We start from the raw sequence: 12,443 nt of genomic DNA on the forward strand, positions 1-12,443 counted from the left end.
CGCCGGGGCGGTGCGTCGCGCCCGCCTTCCCCCGCCTGCCTCGGTGCCTCGCGCAAAGCGCCCCCCCCCGGCAGCGGCGCCTCCGCGCGCACCGTTCCGCCGCACCGGCGGCCCCGCTAACGGGGCCGGCCCGCGGAGCCGCGGCTGCGCCGGGGCGAGGCCCCAGCCCACGAGTGGGCCCAGCTGTGCGGCGCGGGGGTGGGGTGGGGGGAGGGGCAGGGGCGCCGCGGCCCTATTTAACCCGAGGGGTCCCAGTTCCTTGGGTGCTGGAAGTGCAGGATGACGCTGAGCAGTAAGCAGCTCCCCCGGCTCCTCCGCAGCAGCGAGCGCAGCCGGCTGCTGCCCGAGGTGACGCCGCTGCCCCCGGCTGCCCCGCTCCCCAGAGCCGCCGGAGCCCCCCGGGCACGGCGGATGGGGCTCTCGGGCGCTGGGCGAGTGGCTCTGCTCTCCCCGTGCAGGCCTCCAGGCTGGTGGAGCTGCCCATCTCCTCCTCTTCCTCCTCCTCTGACGATGATGATGATGATGAAGGCTCATTGGGCCAGCAGGTCCTGCCACAGCTGGGTGCCACGAGCCGCTGTGTGAAGTACCTGGCCTTCGCCTGGAACCTCCTCTTCCTCGTGCTGGGGCTGCTGGCGCTGGCGGCGGGGCTGTGGGGGCTGCTGGCGGGGGGCGAGCGCCGGGGGCCGGCGGGCGCCGAGCCGGCGCTGCTGGCGCTGGCGGGGCTGGGGGCCAGCGCCGTGTCGCTGGCCGGCTGCCTGGGCACCGTGTGCGCCAGTGCCCGCCTGCTGCGCTGCTTCGTGGGCGCCGCGCTGGCCCTCGCCGGGCTGGAGGTGCTGGGGGGGCTGCTGCTGTACGCGGCGCGGCGCCGCCTGCGCGACGCCCTGCGCGACGCCCTGCTCCTCTGCATCCTGCGCTACCAGCAGCAGCCCGAGCTGCGCTTCCTCGTGGACGAGCTGCAGCGCAGCCTGCGCTGCTGCGGCCTCGGCTCCTTCCGCGACTGGGAGAGCAACCCGTGAGTCGGGGGCGGAGGGGGACCCGGCCGCGCCGCGGGGATGGCGCGCGCGGCGGGATGCAGGCTGGCGGGAGGAGGGTTTGCAGCCCGTCGGGGTGCAGCCCGCGCTGGGGACCTGAGCGCTTCTCCTCGTGCATCCCGCAGGTACTTCAACTGCAGCGCCCCGGGAGCGCAGGCCTGCAGCGTCCCGGCCTCCTGCTGCCTGGACCCGCGGCAGAACGGCTCCGGCGCCGACGCGCAGTGCGCCTTGGGGGCCCTGCGCCTGGCGGACGCCGCGGCCGGGAGCGTCGTGCACCTGGGGGGCTGCGTGGCCCGGCTCGGCGCCTGGCTGCGCGGCCAGGCGGGCGCCATCGCGGCCGGCGCCGCCGTGCTGCTGCTGCTGGAGGCGGCCGGCGTGCTCATGGCGCTGAAGATGCTCGGGGACATCGCGCCCGGGGCAGCGCCGGAGTGAGGGCACGGCGGCACCGGTGTGGGTGGAGGGACACACTGAGCGTGGTCGCGGCTGGGGGGGGCGTGGGGCCAGTTGGGCCCCCCCATACACCTGCCTGCACGGTGCGCTGGGCTCTCCCGTCTCCCTCGGTGCCCGATGCAGCCCAGAATAAACCTCTGCAGGGGCTCGAACCCGCGGGCTCGTATCCCGTCCATCCCTCTGCTGCGCGCATGGCTCCTGCTGCCCTTGCTCTCCCGGTGCCTCCTGCCCGGAGCAGACCCGTCCTGCTGCCAGCCCGGCTCCCCGAGGGTGGGGGCAGTGCCGGGGGGTGGATGTGCCCCGCTGGGGGTCCTGGAGGGGCCTCCCTGGCCCCGAGGAGCCTGTGCCACCCGCTCGCCCGGGGGGCCGCAGCATCCCCGTCCGCCCTGGGGAAGGGATGCTTCCCGCACCGTGCCTGGACCCCGTGCCGGCGCCAGCACCCCGCGCCTCCGCTTGCCCCAAACCACGACACCGCGCTCCTGCGCTCGTTCTCGGTGTTTTAATTAGCATTTTCCTGGGCTGAGCCCTGCGGCGGGGACAGGGGTGGCTTCTAGCTAAGCAGCACTAGGGGCAGGGGCAGGGGCCGGAGGCGGTGGCCGCGGCGCGGGCGCCTAGATGATGCCGTACTGCGCCAGCTCGTGCAGCTCCAGGTGGCTGAAGGCTTCCCAGGGGCAGATCACGGTGATGTCTGCGGAGAAGGGAGAGGCCGGGTCGGTGCCGGGGCCGAGCCCCGCTCCCGGCCCGCAGCGCAGCAGCGACAGCAGCTGCCTTACCTGTTCCCAGCCCCTCCATGCCGGGGATGTCGTCGCCAAACCTGCGAGGAGAGACGGTGCCTGGGTCCCGTGCCGGCTCGGTGCGCGCCGGGCTGGCACGGCCAGCGGAGCCCCGCGGCGCTCACTCACCCCTGCACCCCCTTTTTGGGCGGCTTGCTCTTGAACTGCCTCGTCTGCCTCTGCTTGAACTTGGGGGGACCCTTCCGGGGGGTGGCGGGTCCCCCCATCACCCTCGTGGCCGACTTGATCTCCGGTTTGAAGGGCTCCAGGCTCATGGCTGCGCGGGGCCGGCAGCCGGGTCGCGCTGTGCCTGCGGCTCCGGCGCTGGGCGCGGGACGGCTCCTGGCTCCTGGCCGAGGGCAGAGACGGGGGAGCGAGGGGCTGCAGCCCGATCCTGGGCGCAGCGCGGCCCGGGGGCCCCGTCCCGCCCCGGGGGCCCCGCGGCCGCTGCTGAGCCGCTTCCCAGGCTGTTCCCTCCTGGCGACCTTGAGTTAGCCCCGCTCGGGGCCCGCTAATCCCCTTACCCCCGGGCACCGAAGGGCGTCCGCGGGGGCACCCGAGCCGCGGCTGCTTGTTGCAGCCGTCGCTGCGTCCCTGGCCCCGCCGCGGGCAGGAGATCGGGGAGCCCCGGCGCATCGCGAGCCCTCGCTGCAGCTCGCCCCGAGCGTCGCGGGGGCTGCGGCAGGTTAGCCGGGCTGCGGCCGGCACGCGGTGCGGCCGGACGTCCCTCGGGGCTATTTGCAACCGGGCGGTTTCGTAGGGCGGCGCAGAGCCGTCCTGCCCGGCCGCGGGATGGGGCACGGGTGTCTCGCGGTGCGGGTGCCGGCGCGAGGCGGTGCAGCCCCGTCGCGGAGCCGGGCACCCCTCGGACCGCAGCGCGAGCCCAGCTGGGCAGCGGGCAAGACGAGCACCGGCCCCGAGAGACCCCGGGGACGCCGTTCCCCTCGGCGCCTTGCACGAGTGGGAGGCAAAAGCAGGATCCTGCGTAATGCGAAGAAACGCCCTGCCCTGGGAATCGCGGTGTCCGCCGGGACCGGCTCCCGTCCCGCTGCGGAGCGAAGCCAACCACTTACCCCTACGCAGCGGCTGCCCGAGGCCAGCTCCGCTCGGCAAGGGGACCCCGGGCCGGCCGTGCTCCTGGCACCGGCGCGCGTCCTATAGGCGCTCTGGGTGGCTTTTAGGGGCTGGCAGATTTATCCTGCTCTGGGGTAATAGGATTACGTCCCTTCTTTGGAAATGGGTAATCTGACGTCCTTCCCCCAGTCTGCGCTGGCGGGACGGGAGCGCGCGCGTGGGGAGGGGGGCGCTTGGATTAGCGGCCCCGGGACTGCCCATGTGCCGCGGGCTGCCACCTTCGCCGTCCACCGCTGCGCAGGTGAACCTCTGCCCGCCGTCACCCCTGGGCGATGTCTCAAAGCGCCACGGAAGGAGTCACAGCGCGTCGCTTGCTGGCGGTTCTGCCTCCTGCTCCTTGCACATCACCCCGCGTCCCCCCCCTGCTCACCGAGGGATCACCCGGGCGGCCCGCAGGCAGCAGAGCGATTTCCAGCCCAGCACGAGCCTGTCCTGGCAAGCGGGTTCAGGACAGCGCTGGGGGGCTGCAGGCGAGCGAGGCAGGGCCCAAACGTGCTTCGTGCATCTCCCCCGCCCGGGCGCTCTGCTCACGCAGGGAGCCGTGCCGGGAAGCAGCAGCAGCCGAGCCGGCGTGGCGGAAACCGCAGGGGCCCGCTGGGCTGCCAGCGACGCTGGGCGACGCTCCCACGCCGCGTTTGGCACCACGTACGGTCCGGACGCTAAAGCAAGGGCTGCGCCTTACCGCTACGGCGGGCTCCTGCGCTGCGGGAGCTGCCAGACCCCAGAGGAAACACAATCCACGCGGGCCACCCGGTGCGGGCCGGGCCGGGCCGGGCCGCCGGTGGGTGCCGAGGGAAGCTCCTCCTGGGGCCCGGCCCGCCGGGGGCTGCCCTCCCTCGCAGAGCCGGATCCCACCCGGTGCCACCGCGGACGTCCGAGCGCGCGGGGACGGCCCGAGCTCACTCTAGCACTCGGCTGCGGGCGCCTCAGGCCGGTTGTTCTCTTTTGTGAGAGTTTGAAATTTGGCAGAAGAAAGGCTGAGCAGCCCTTGTCCGCCTGACCCATCGTCTGTGGGGCAGTATCGCGCTAAAGCCTCCTGCAATCCCCAGGACTAAAGCAATTACAAAAAGGTATAATCTCAGCACACTTTAATTGAACTTCAGCCCCTTCAACTAATTGCAATTAGTTAGACTTCAGCAAATAGGATTATATGGATCCAGGAGTATGGAAGCTGGCAGAACCAGTTACTTCTCCAGCAAAGACCGGGGCCCTGTTAATTACAGATTCCAGCTTAAGTTTTATCAGCAAATGCTGCTCAAGAGCAGCACCAGTGTCCTTAGAGAGACGTTTCTGTAAAGATCCTGTTAATGCTGTCACAGCTCGCAGCTGTGTACGCTGCAAGGCGACAAGCTCAGCCTTTGCTCAGTTGGGTAGGATTTAGGGGAGATGATGTTTTAAGAAGTTGTTTAAGGAGTTTTGAGACAAAGCGAGGAAGAAAGGGCATCGTTCAAGTCAGACCAGGTCTGGCCAGTACGGACGTGAGTCCTGTGAGTGAACCAGCAAGGCAGCCACCTCTCTAGAGAGCAAACATACACGGCCATGCAAGCAGACGGGGCCTTTGGTGCGTTTAGATAAGCACAGGTCACTTTAACCACAAAGCGTGGCAGAGCCAACACCGCACAGTCAGCTCAGGCTGGGCACAAGAGGCCGGATCAGGACGAAACCCGTGCTCCCGCGGGGGCAGAGCTCGGGGCAATCCTCCCCGTTTCCGCTGCATTCGCTCTCTTGACACCAAGAGCCGCAGGACGCTGCCCGGCAGCTGAGAAGGTACCTGCTGGCACTGCCCAGCAGGCAGAATTAGCACAGCCGCCTGCTCAGTGTGACCTTGGTCCCCCGAGCAGGGCTGGGACAGCGGCGGGAGGGGAGGAGGGGGCCAAAAGCCCCGCGCCGCCTTTTGGGATTTAGCAGCGGGGGTGAAGAGCGGTGCCCTTGCTGGGACGCTGCCGAGACCCACGTGCGCGGGGCCACACGCTCCGCGCGAACATGGATCAGCTCCTCAGCCCCGCCGGCCGCCTTACGCTGAGCAAATCCCACCGCGAGGGGAAGGAGCCAGCGAGGCGCAGCACCTCCTCCCGGAAAAGGCCCGGGCTCCCCCGCCTGTCTGCGGGGCAGGCGCTTTTCCACAGCCTCATCCGCACACACTTAACACGGAGAAGCCTCTAATAGGCTTAGAGAGCTGACGAACAGGTCAGTCGATAAAGCCTCACAGCCCTCCTGCATCACCAGGTTATCGCCAAGCTACGGAAGGTGCTTAAAATTCAAGCTACTGAGCATAAGGACAAGGCAAGAGCAGAAGCAACAGGAAGCCCCGGGTACATTGAGGACACACAACCCTGCCATAGCCCTTGGCTGAGATTTTCAGAGACCTGGAGGAGCGAAGCATCTGGTTCCCAGAGAAATCTGGGGCTCAGGGAACGCATGAGTAGCTGCTGGCAAAGCACACGCTCTCCTGCTGCGCCGCCAAGGGGAGATTTCCCCGGTAAATGAGAAGCACGACATGACTTTCTGCATGGTCTGTATTGAAGCAGCATGTGAGATCCCAGCTCCCAGGCCAGGGCCCTGCTGTGCTCAGCGCTGCGCAGAGACCTAGAAGTCTCTAGGAGAGGCTCAGACCACGCACCATTCCTACCCAGTCACACTAAGTAACAATTCACGCAAATAAATAAATAAATTGGGTCTAGATCCCACAAGTCAGTGTCAAAAAGAGACTCCGGGATCACAGACAGGTTTCACGGGTTGCCTTTTTGGGAAGAGCTTATCAAAGAGAGTGTGTGGCATTAGGGAGCCCCGGAATAGGAAGGAGCCAGTGTGGGCAAAGATGGGGTGAAGAATCAGTCCTTCCTCATGCGCAATCTAATCTCCATCTTTAGGATCATTTTAATGTTCTCATCTTGCACGTGCTTTTCTACGGCTGCCAAGGCCTGCTCTCCTCCATCCTGGTAATACTTCAGCAGCTCCTCCACGTAACCGATCCACACGCAGTTGTGGCAGCCGCTCATGCAGCAGTTTGTGGGGGGCAGGAGCTTTGGCGGGCTGGAAAAGGGGAGTTCTCCCTCCTGCAGAGGCTCCGTATCTCCTTGCGGATGGGGCTCCCCGTCATGCTGCAGGGCCTCCGTCCGGCAGTCACTTCCCGGAGCGTCTGAGCTGCCATCAGGCTTTGTCGTGTTGTCGGAAAGTTTCCGAAGGCTGGAGATTTTCGTGGCGTGCCGGTGCAGAGCACCCTCCCCGAACACCAGCCTGCGGCTCCTGGCGCCGTCTAGGTGCTCCTGAGAATTAACCCCCCCCCCCCCCCCCCCGCCGGTGACAACAGCACGGAGCAGGCACAGGGTTGTCCTGCCCGAGGAAATCGGGTCAGCGGCCTCAACGCCGCGCGCTGCCGGGGGGAGAGCACGGGCAGCCCTGCCCGAGGGGAGAGGCGGGGGGAGCCCTGCGCTGGCTGCAGGGGGTGCGGGAGCCTGCGGCCTCCCCGGAGCCCCCCCCCCCACACCCACCCGTGGCACCCCCACCCCAAGGCTCCCCCAATCCACCCTACAACACCCCCAGCACCTCACCTTATTCCCAGTGTACCCCCCAGCCCCAGCATACTCCCCCCAGCATAACCCCCCCATCCCAGCCCCCTCACCCAGCACACCCCCCACCCCAGCCCCACATCTCAGCCCCCTCAGTACCCCCCACCCCAGCACCCCATCTCAGCACCCCAGCCCAACCCCCCCCCAGCCTCCCACCCAATATAACCTCCACCCCAGCACCCCCCCAGCTCCACACCCTCCCCCCGCCCCGGCCCTGCCCCACACCCTCCCCATCGCCGCCCCCCCCCCCGGGTCCTCCTGCCCCCCAAGCCCCTCATCCTGCTGCAAGACCCCCCCCCATGCAGGCCCCAGGCCCCTCCAGAGCCTCCCCCCACCCCAGCGCAGACCCCAACCGCCCGCAGGTCCCGGCCACCGCCCCCGGCCCCCCCCCGCCTCACCGCCCGCCGCCGCCGCCCCGCCAGACCCCGGCCCCCCCCGGGCCCCCTCCCGGCCCCCCCCGCCTCACCGCCCGCCGCCGCCCCGCCAGGCCGCGCGCCGCCCGCAGCAGCATCCCGCCGCCCCTCCCCGCCCGCCGGAGCGGCACCTCCCGCGCCCAATGGCAGCCCGGCCGCCCGGCGGCGCCAGCCAACGAGAGCGCGGGGCGGGGTTGGCGGTGGTGGTGAGCGGAGCCAATAGGAGCGGCGGGGGGCGGGGCCGGGTCGGAGGGCGGCGGGACGGGCCGCGTGGGGCGCGGCGCCGCCATGGGGCCGGGACTGGGGGCAGCGGGGCCGGGGCCGCGCCCGGCCGCCGCCCCGCGCCGCGGCAGGTCAGTGCCCGGGAGCGGTCGGGGATCCTCTCGGCTGGGGGCCTGGGCCGCGCCCCCGGCCGGTCGGGGCCTCTCGGGAGGCCCTGGGGCCCTGCGGCGGCCGGTCCCGCCGCGCCCGGTCCCGATGCCCCCAGTGTCCCGCCGTGCCCGGTTCCGCCGTGCCCCGGTCCCGGTGCCCCCGGTGTCCCGCCGTGCCTGGTCCCGCCGTGCCCCGGTCCCGGTGCCCCCGGTGTCCCGCCGTGCCCGGTCCCGCCGCGCCCGGTCCTGGTGCCCCCAGTGTCCCGCCGTGCCTGGTCCCGCCGTGCCCCGGTCCCGGTGCCCCCAGTGTCCCGCCGTGCCTGGTCCTGCCGTGCCCCGGTCCCGGTGCCCCCGGTGTCCCGCCGTGCCTGGTCCTGCCGTGCCCCGGTCCCGGTGCCCCCGGTGTCCCGCCGTGCCTGGTCCTGCCGTGCCCCGGTCCCGGTGCCCCCAGTGTCCCGCTGTGCCCGGTCCCGGTGCCCCCAGTGTCCCTCCGCGCCCGGTCCCGCCGTGCCCCGGTCCCGGTGCCCCCAGTGTCCCGCCGTGCCTGGTCCCGCCGGCCCCGCTCACGGTGCGCCCCGGTCCCGGTGTCCCAGTGTCCCACCGTGTCCCAGTCCCGGTGCCCCCCACTGTCCCCCTGTGCCCAGTCCCGCCGTGCCCCAATCACAGTGTCCCGGTGTCCCACTGTGCCCCGGTCCCGGTGTCCCGAGTCCCACCATGTCTGGGTCCTGGTGCTCCCGTGTCCTGTCACACCCGTGTGTCGCTGCCCCGGTGTCCCATCGTGCTCGGGTCCGGAGTCTCGGCAAGTCCCCGTGTCCCAGCGGCTCAGCACAGGCCTCGTGCCACGTTCGTTCTCTCCCAGGAAGGAGAAGAAGGTGGCCAACATGAAGCCCAAGCGTCTCGACGAGCAGGAGATCCCTTTCCGCCTGCGGGAGCTCATGAGGAGCCGCGAAGCCATGAGGCGCCGCAGCGTTGGGAAGAGGCGGGCGGCAGGTAGGGCTCCGGGCTGCCCGGGCAGTGGTACCCAGGGTGCAGAGTGCTGCCCGCTCCGTGGAGCCGCGAGGCGGCTGGAGCTGGGCAGCATCCTGCTTCCCCAGGATGATGCCTGGGAGCTTGGCTGCGCTCCTGTGGCGGTAGCCTCCTGGCCCGTACGGAGGCATGGCTGGGGCCCGGCGGCTGAGAAGGGCCTTTGCTGCTTACGAGCTGCAAGAGCTGCTGGGGGCCGTCAGTCCTGTTGCCGCTGGCGGGAGGGAAGGAACCTCCAGATCATTGGTGCTGCAATAATTTCACTGCCCGTCTCTCCCAGAGAAGAAGCAGCCGCCCAAGTTGAAAGGTGCTGAGGCCCAGGGAGACATCCCTGTGCCGAAGTTCAAGAGGGGAAAGGGGGAGTCGGAGCGCTCCTACATCTGCCGCATGGAGCAGGAGGTGCAGCGTGTCCTGTTCCTCACTAAGAACCAGCTGCAGCGAGAGCCTGAGAAGGAGGAGGTGGCCCAGGAGAAATCCAAGAGAAAGAAAGAGTAAGATCAGGGCCACTGAGGCTGTGGGATGCCAGGGCTGGGCCGAGTCTGCCCGGGGCTGTGCCCCAGCAGGTTCTGGGTGCGTGACAGGTGCTTTGCCTGTGCTGCAGTGCAGCTTCAGTGCCCGGCTGGTCTCTGGCTGTGGTTTGTGGTGCAGGTGGGAGGGCCATGAGGCTCATCTCTGAAACCAGGGTCACAGCACCCTCGTCACCCTCCTGCTGCTGCAGGGCTGGAAGGAGGAAAGCTGTTGCCAGAGCAGGGAGGGGACAGCTGTGGGCCCCCAGCTTTTTAGGGTGTTCTATGGGGTAAAAACTCGCTTTGCTGTCTGCCCTAGATGTAATGCAGCTCTTCAGGTTTCAGAAAAAGAAACTGGATAAAGCACGGAAGAAGAAAGAGGAGAAAAAGGCGGCCTTGTTGGAGAAGAGCTTGTTCCAAGGTGGGTCTGGCACAGGAGGGCTGCCTGGAGCGGCCCTCGACTCCGGCAGTTTTCGGAGAGATGGTGCCGAGGGTGGGCAGCGCTGGAGCTGCGTGTCTGGGGAGCTCCTGCCTGATGCTGGGGTCTGCTTCTCTCTTAGACACAGTGGAGTTTGGCGACGTTGTTACACAGCCGCCCACCATCACCTCGAGGCCCAGGAGGGGGGGCCCCACGGAGCAGGTGAGCTGCTGCGGGCGACGCGGTCCAAGCCCGTTCCTCTGTCCCGGCTCCCTTTGGGCAGGACCTGAAGGTCTGGGCTGTACCCAGCTATGCTCACGTGACTTGGACTGGAAATTGGATTTGGAAAGGCACCTGGCAATGGTGACCTCAATCTCCTGGTGACAGTTCCTTGGAATTGTTCAGGTTGTTCCCATGCCCAGCCCTGTCCTGGCTGCTTCTTTCCTCAGCTTCCTGACTCATTCCCATCTCTGCTCGTAGGCCGGCCGGAAGCAGCTCCTGCTGACGTCTCGCCTGGGCCAGAGCCAGGCATCCGCGGCACCACCAATGTCTCTTGCTCGCCAGCGCATCGTACAGGAGGAGAGAGCGCGGGTCATCCAGGCCTACCGGGACATCCAGAGACGCAAACAGCAGCAGCGGGAGGCGGCGCGGGGAGGTGGCCGAGCCAGCCGGCAGGCTCCACGCTAGGCCCGGCCTGGCCCCGGCGGCCGCCCCTGCGGCGATGCGCGCGGGAGGAGTCGAGCCTCCCTCGCCCAAGCCAGAGCCTCGCTGCTCGGGGCAGTGCCAGCCTCCCGGGGGGAGGCCCAGGCGCCCGCGAGGCGGCTGCGCGGGGTCCCAGAACTCGAGGGACGCGGCTGTCCCGACCCCGCTCTGCTGCCGCCGTCGCTGAGCCTGGGGCTCCCCAAGCCCCTGCGCCCTTCCTGGCACCTCAGCTCGGGGTGCCCCGTGGCCTCTCTGCCGGAGCTGGGGACCTCTGCGGTGCCGCGGACCTGCTCGTAGTAAAAGGGCTGGCTGGTAGCTGCTGCTAGCGTGTGAGCGCGTCTGTGCCTCCGGCTTCGCTGCGTCTGCAGGACGCTCTGCCTTCCAGGCGGCGGCCGTGCAGGGACCCCGCCGTGCCCCACGTGCCGCCTTGCCGGCAGATGGCAGTCCCGGCCCGCTGGCACAGCGTCACTGTCACTTGCTGCGGGCTGGCCCTGGCAGAGCTGGCACCGGACGTACTCTGCCCGGCGGCAAGACCCTCCGCTGTGGATGGGGGGGCCGAGGGCACAGCAGGACAGCTGGCTTGTCCCTTCGCACTGCGCACGGACCTTCTTCGCTGTCCGCAGGGCTCGTCCTGCCTCCGCACCTGCGTCCCTGCAGAGCTGTTACTGGTCTCTGGGGAGATCCCAGCGCCCGGCCCCGACCCCTTCCAGCTCCTGCCAGGCAGAGGGGACCGAGCCGAGCCCTGGGGAAAGCGGAGCGTCCCCGCGGGCCGGGGCCGGACCCGCCTGAGTGCTGCCACTTACCTTTCTTCATGGTTGCCGGGTCGAGCCCTGCGGTCTCCCGCTCGCCTCAGCCACACTCGGGGTGTGAGGACAGCCTGCCCTCGGCTTTGCTGTGCTGGTCTCGCACGGGCCGCCCCTCCTGGGCTTGAGGTGGCCGCGGTGCCCCCAGCCCGGGCCACGTGTGCCCTCCGCGCTGGCAGGGCTGCTGCCGCAGCGCCCGTCTCTGCACCCGGACGGCTCCGAACCAGCACGGCCACAGCAAACGAGGCCTGGCTCGTTGGGGCCCCCTCCCCATCCTGGGCTGTGCTGTACTGGGGGGGGGGCTGAGACCTCCCTGCGCCCCTCCTGGGCACGCTGTGCTGCCCACTGCCCGCCGCCTCCCGGCCGGCTCGGGCTGGGGGCCGGCGCGGCGGGCTCGCCCGCGCGCGGCACAAAGGCAGCGCTGTTCCGCGGCGCCGGGCCGCGGCGCCCGCACAAAGGCCGTGCTGTCGGAGCGGGGCGGCCCCCGGCCCGGCCGCCCGCTGCGGGCTCCCGCGCTTCCGGAGGGGCCGGCGCTGCCCGGCTGCGTGCCGGGAGCAGGGCCGAGCGCTGGGGCCGGCCCCGAGGCCGCCGGCAGCACCGGGACGGGGAGGGCGAAGAGCCACGAGCTCTATTACTCCCCCCCCCCCGCCAGCTGCCAAACGGGGCATCATCTTTGCACCCCCATTTGCAGGGTGACTCCCGGCTCTGACCCTCCTCGTGCGTCCTTGGGCCCGGCTGCCCTGCTGGGACCGTGGTCGGGCACCGCGGTGTGCGTGCCCCAGCCCGGCTCAGGGCCGTGCTTGCAGGCGAGACGCGTGCCCGGCGTTCAGCAGGGTCCCCCCCGGCCCGGCCACGCCGTGCCGGCCCCAGGGGAGGGCGAGCTGCGGCGGTGGCGTTGCTCGGAGACCGCCGCGCTCCCAGCCGGTGCCAGCTAACACGGGTGACAGGGCGCGGGCTGGGGCGGCACGCAGCCCTGCCGGGGCCGCTGCTGCGGGCTGCCCGGCCCCGCTCCGCTGGATGCGGCCAGGGCTGGGTGGCTTCGGGCAGCGCCTGCGTCCGTGCCGTGTCCCCGCGGAGGGCAGAGTCCACCAGGAGTGGGGGGGGTGCAGTGGGGACACCGCGCGTGTGCAACCCCTGCACGAGCACCCGGGGGCGAGCACAACCCCAGCACGAGCACCCGGTATGCACACGACCCTAGTGCAAGCACCCAGTACGTGCATGACCCTGGCACGAGCACCTGGTGCACACAC

General features: G+C 69.9%; 3 protein-coding genes across 3 annotated transcripts; 2 read left to right on the plus strand and 1 right to left on the minus strand.

The window, feature by feature from the left end:
- The first annotated feature begins 279 nt into the window (after window positions 1-279).
- Window positions 280-1,463, plus strand: TSPAN10 (tetraspanin 10). The gene is made up of 3 exons (XM_062592091.1): window positions 280-348; window positions 459-1,012; window positions 1,157-1,463. The coding sequence occupies exons 1-3, from the start codon at window positions 280-282 to the stop codon at window positions 1,461-1,463; spliced, it is 930 nt and encodes a 309-aa protein (XP_062448075.1).
- Window positions 1,464-2,092: 629 nt separating this feature from the next.
- On the minus strand, window positions 2,093-7,477 carry PDE6G (phosphodiesterase 6G). The gene is made up of 5 exons (XM_062591557.1): window positions 7,424-7,477; window positions 6,524-6,654; window positions 2,384-2,476; window positions 2,255-2,295; window positions 2,093-2,169 (listed from the first exon to the last, which is right to left on the minus strand). The coding sequence occupies exons 1-5, from the start codon at window positions 7,466-7,468 to the stop codon at window positions 2,093-2,095; spliced, it is 387 nt and encodes a 128-aa protein (XP_062447541.1). The 5' UTR covers window positions 7,469-7,477.
- A 181-nt stretch (window positions 7,478-7,658) lies between these two features.
- Window positions 7,659-10,705, plus strand: CCDC137 (coiled-coil domain containing 137). Its single transcript, XM_062591556.1, has 6 exons — window positions 7,659-7,723; window positions 8,601-8,731; window positions 9,045-9,255; window positions 9,609-9,691; window positions 9,831-9,910; window positions 10,169-10,705. Exons 1-6 carry the CDS (start codon window positions 7,659-7,661, stop codon window positions 10,373-10,375), a joined length of 777 nt encoding a protein of 258 aa, XP_062447540.1. The 3' UTR covers window positions 10,376-10,705.
- Window positions 10,706-12,443: the final 1,738 nt, after the last annotated feature.

The sequence above is a fragment of the Rhea pennata genome, chromosome 19, assembly GCF_028389875.1.
Source record: "Rhea pennata isolate bPtePen1 chromosome 19, bPtePen1.pri, whole genome shotgun sequence".
NCBI lineage: Eukaryota > Metazoa > Chordata > Aves > Rheiformes > Rheidae > Rhea > Rhea pennata.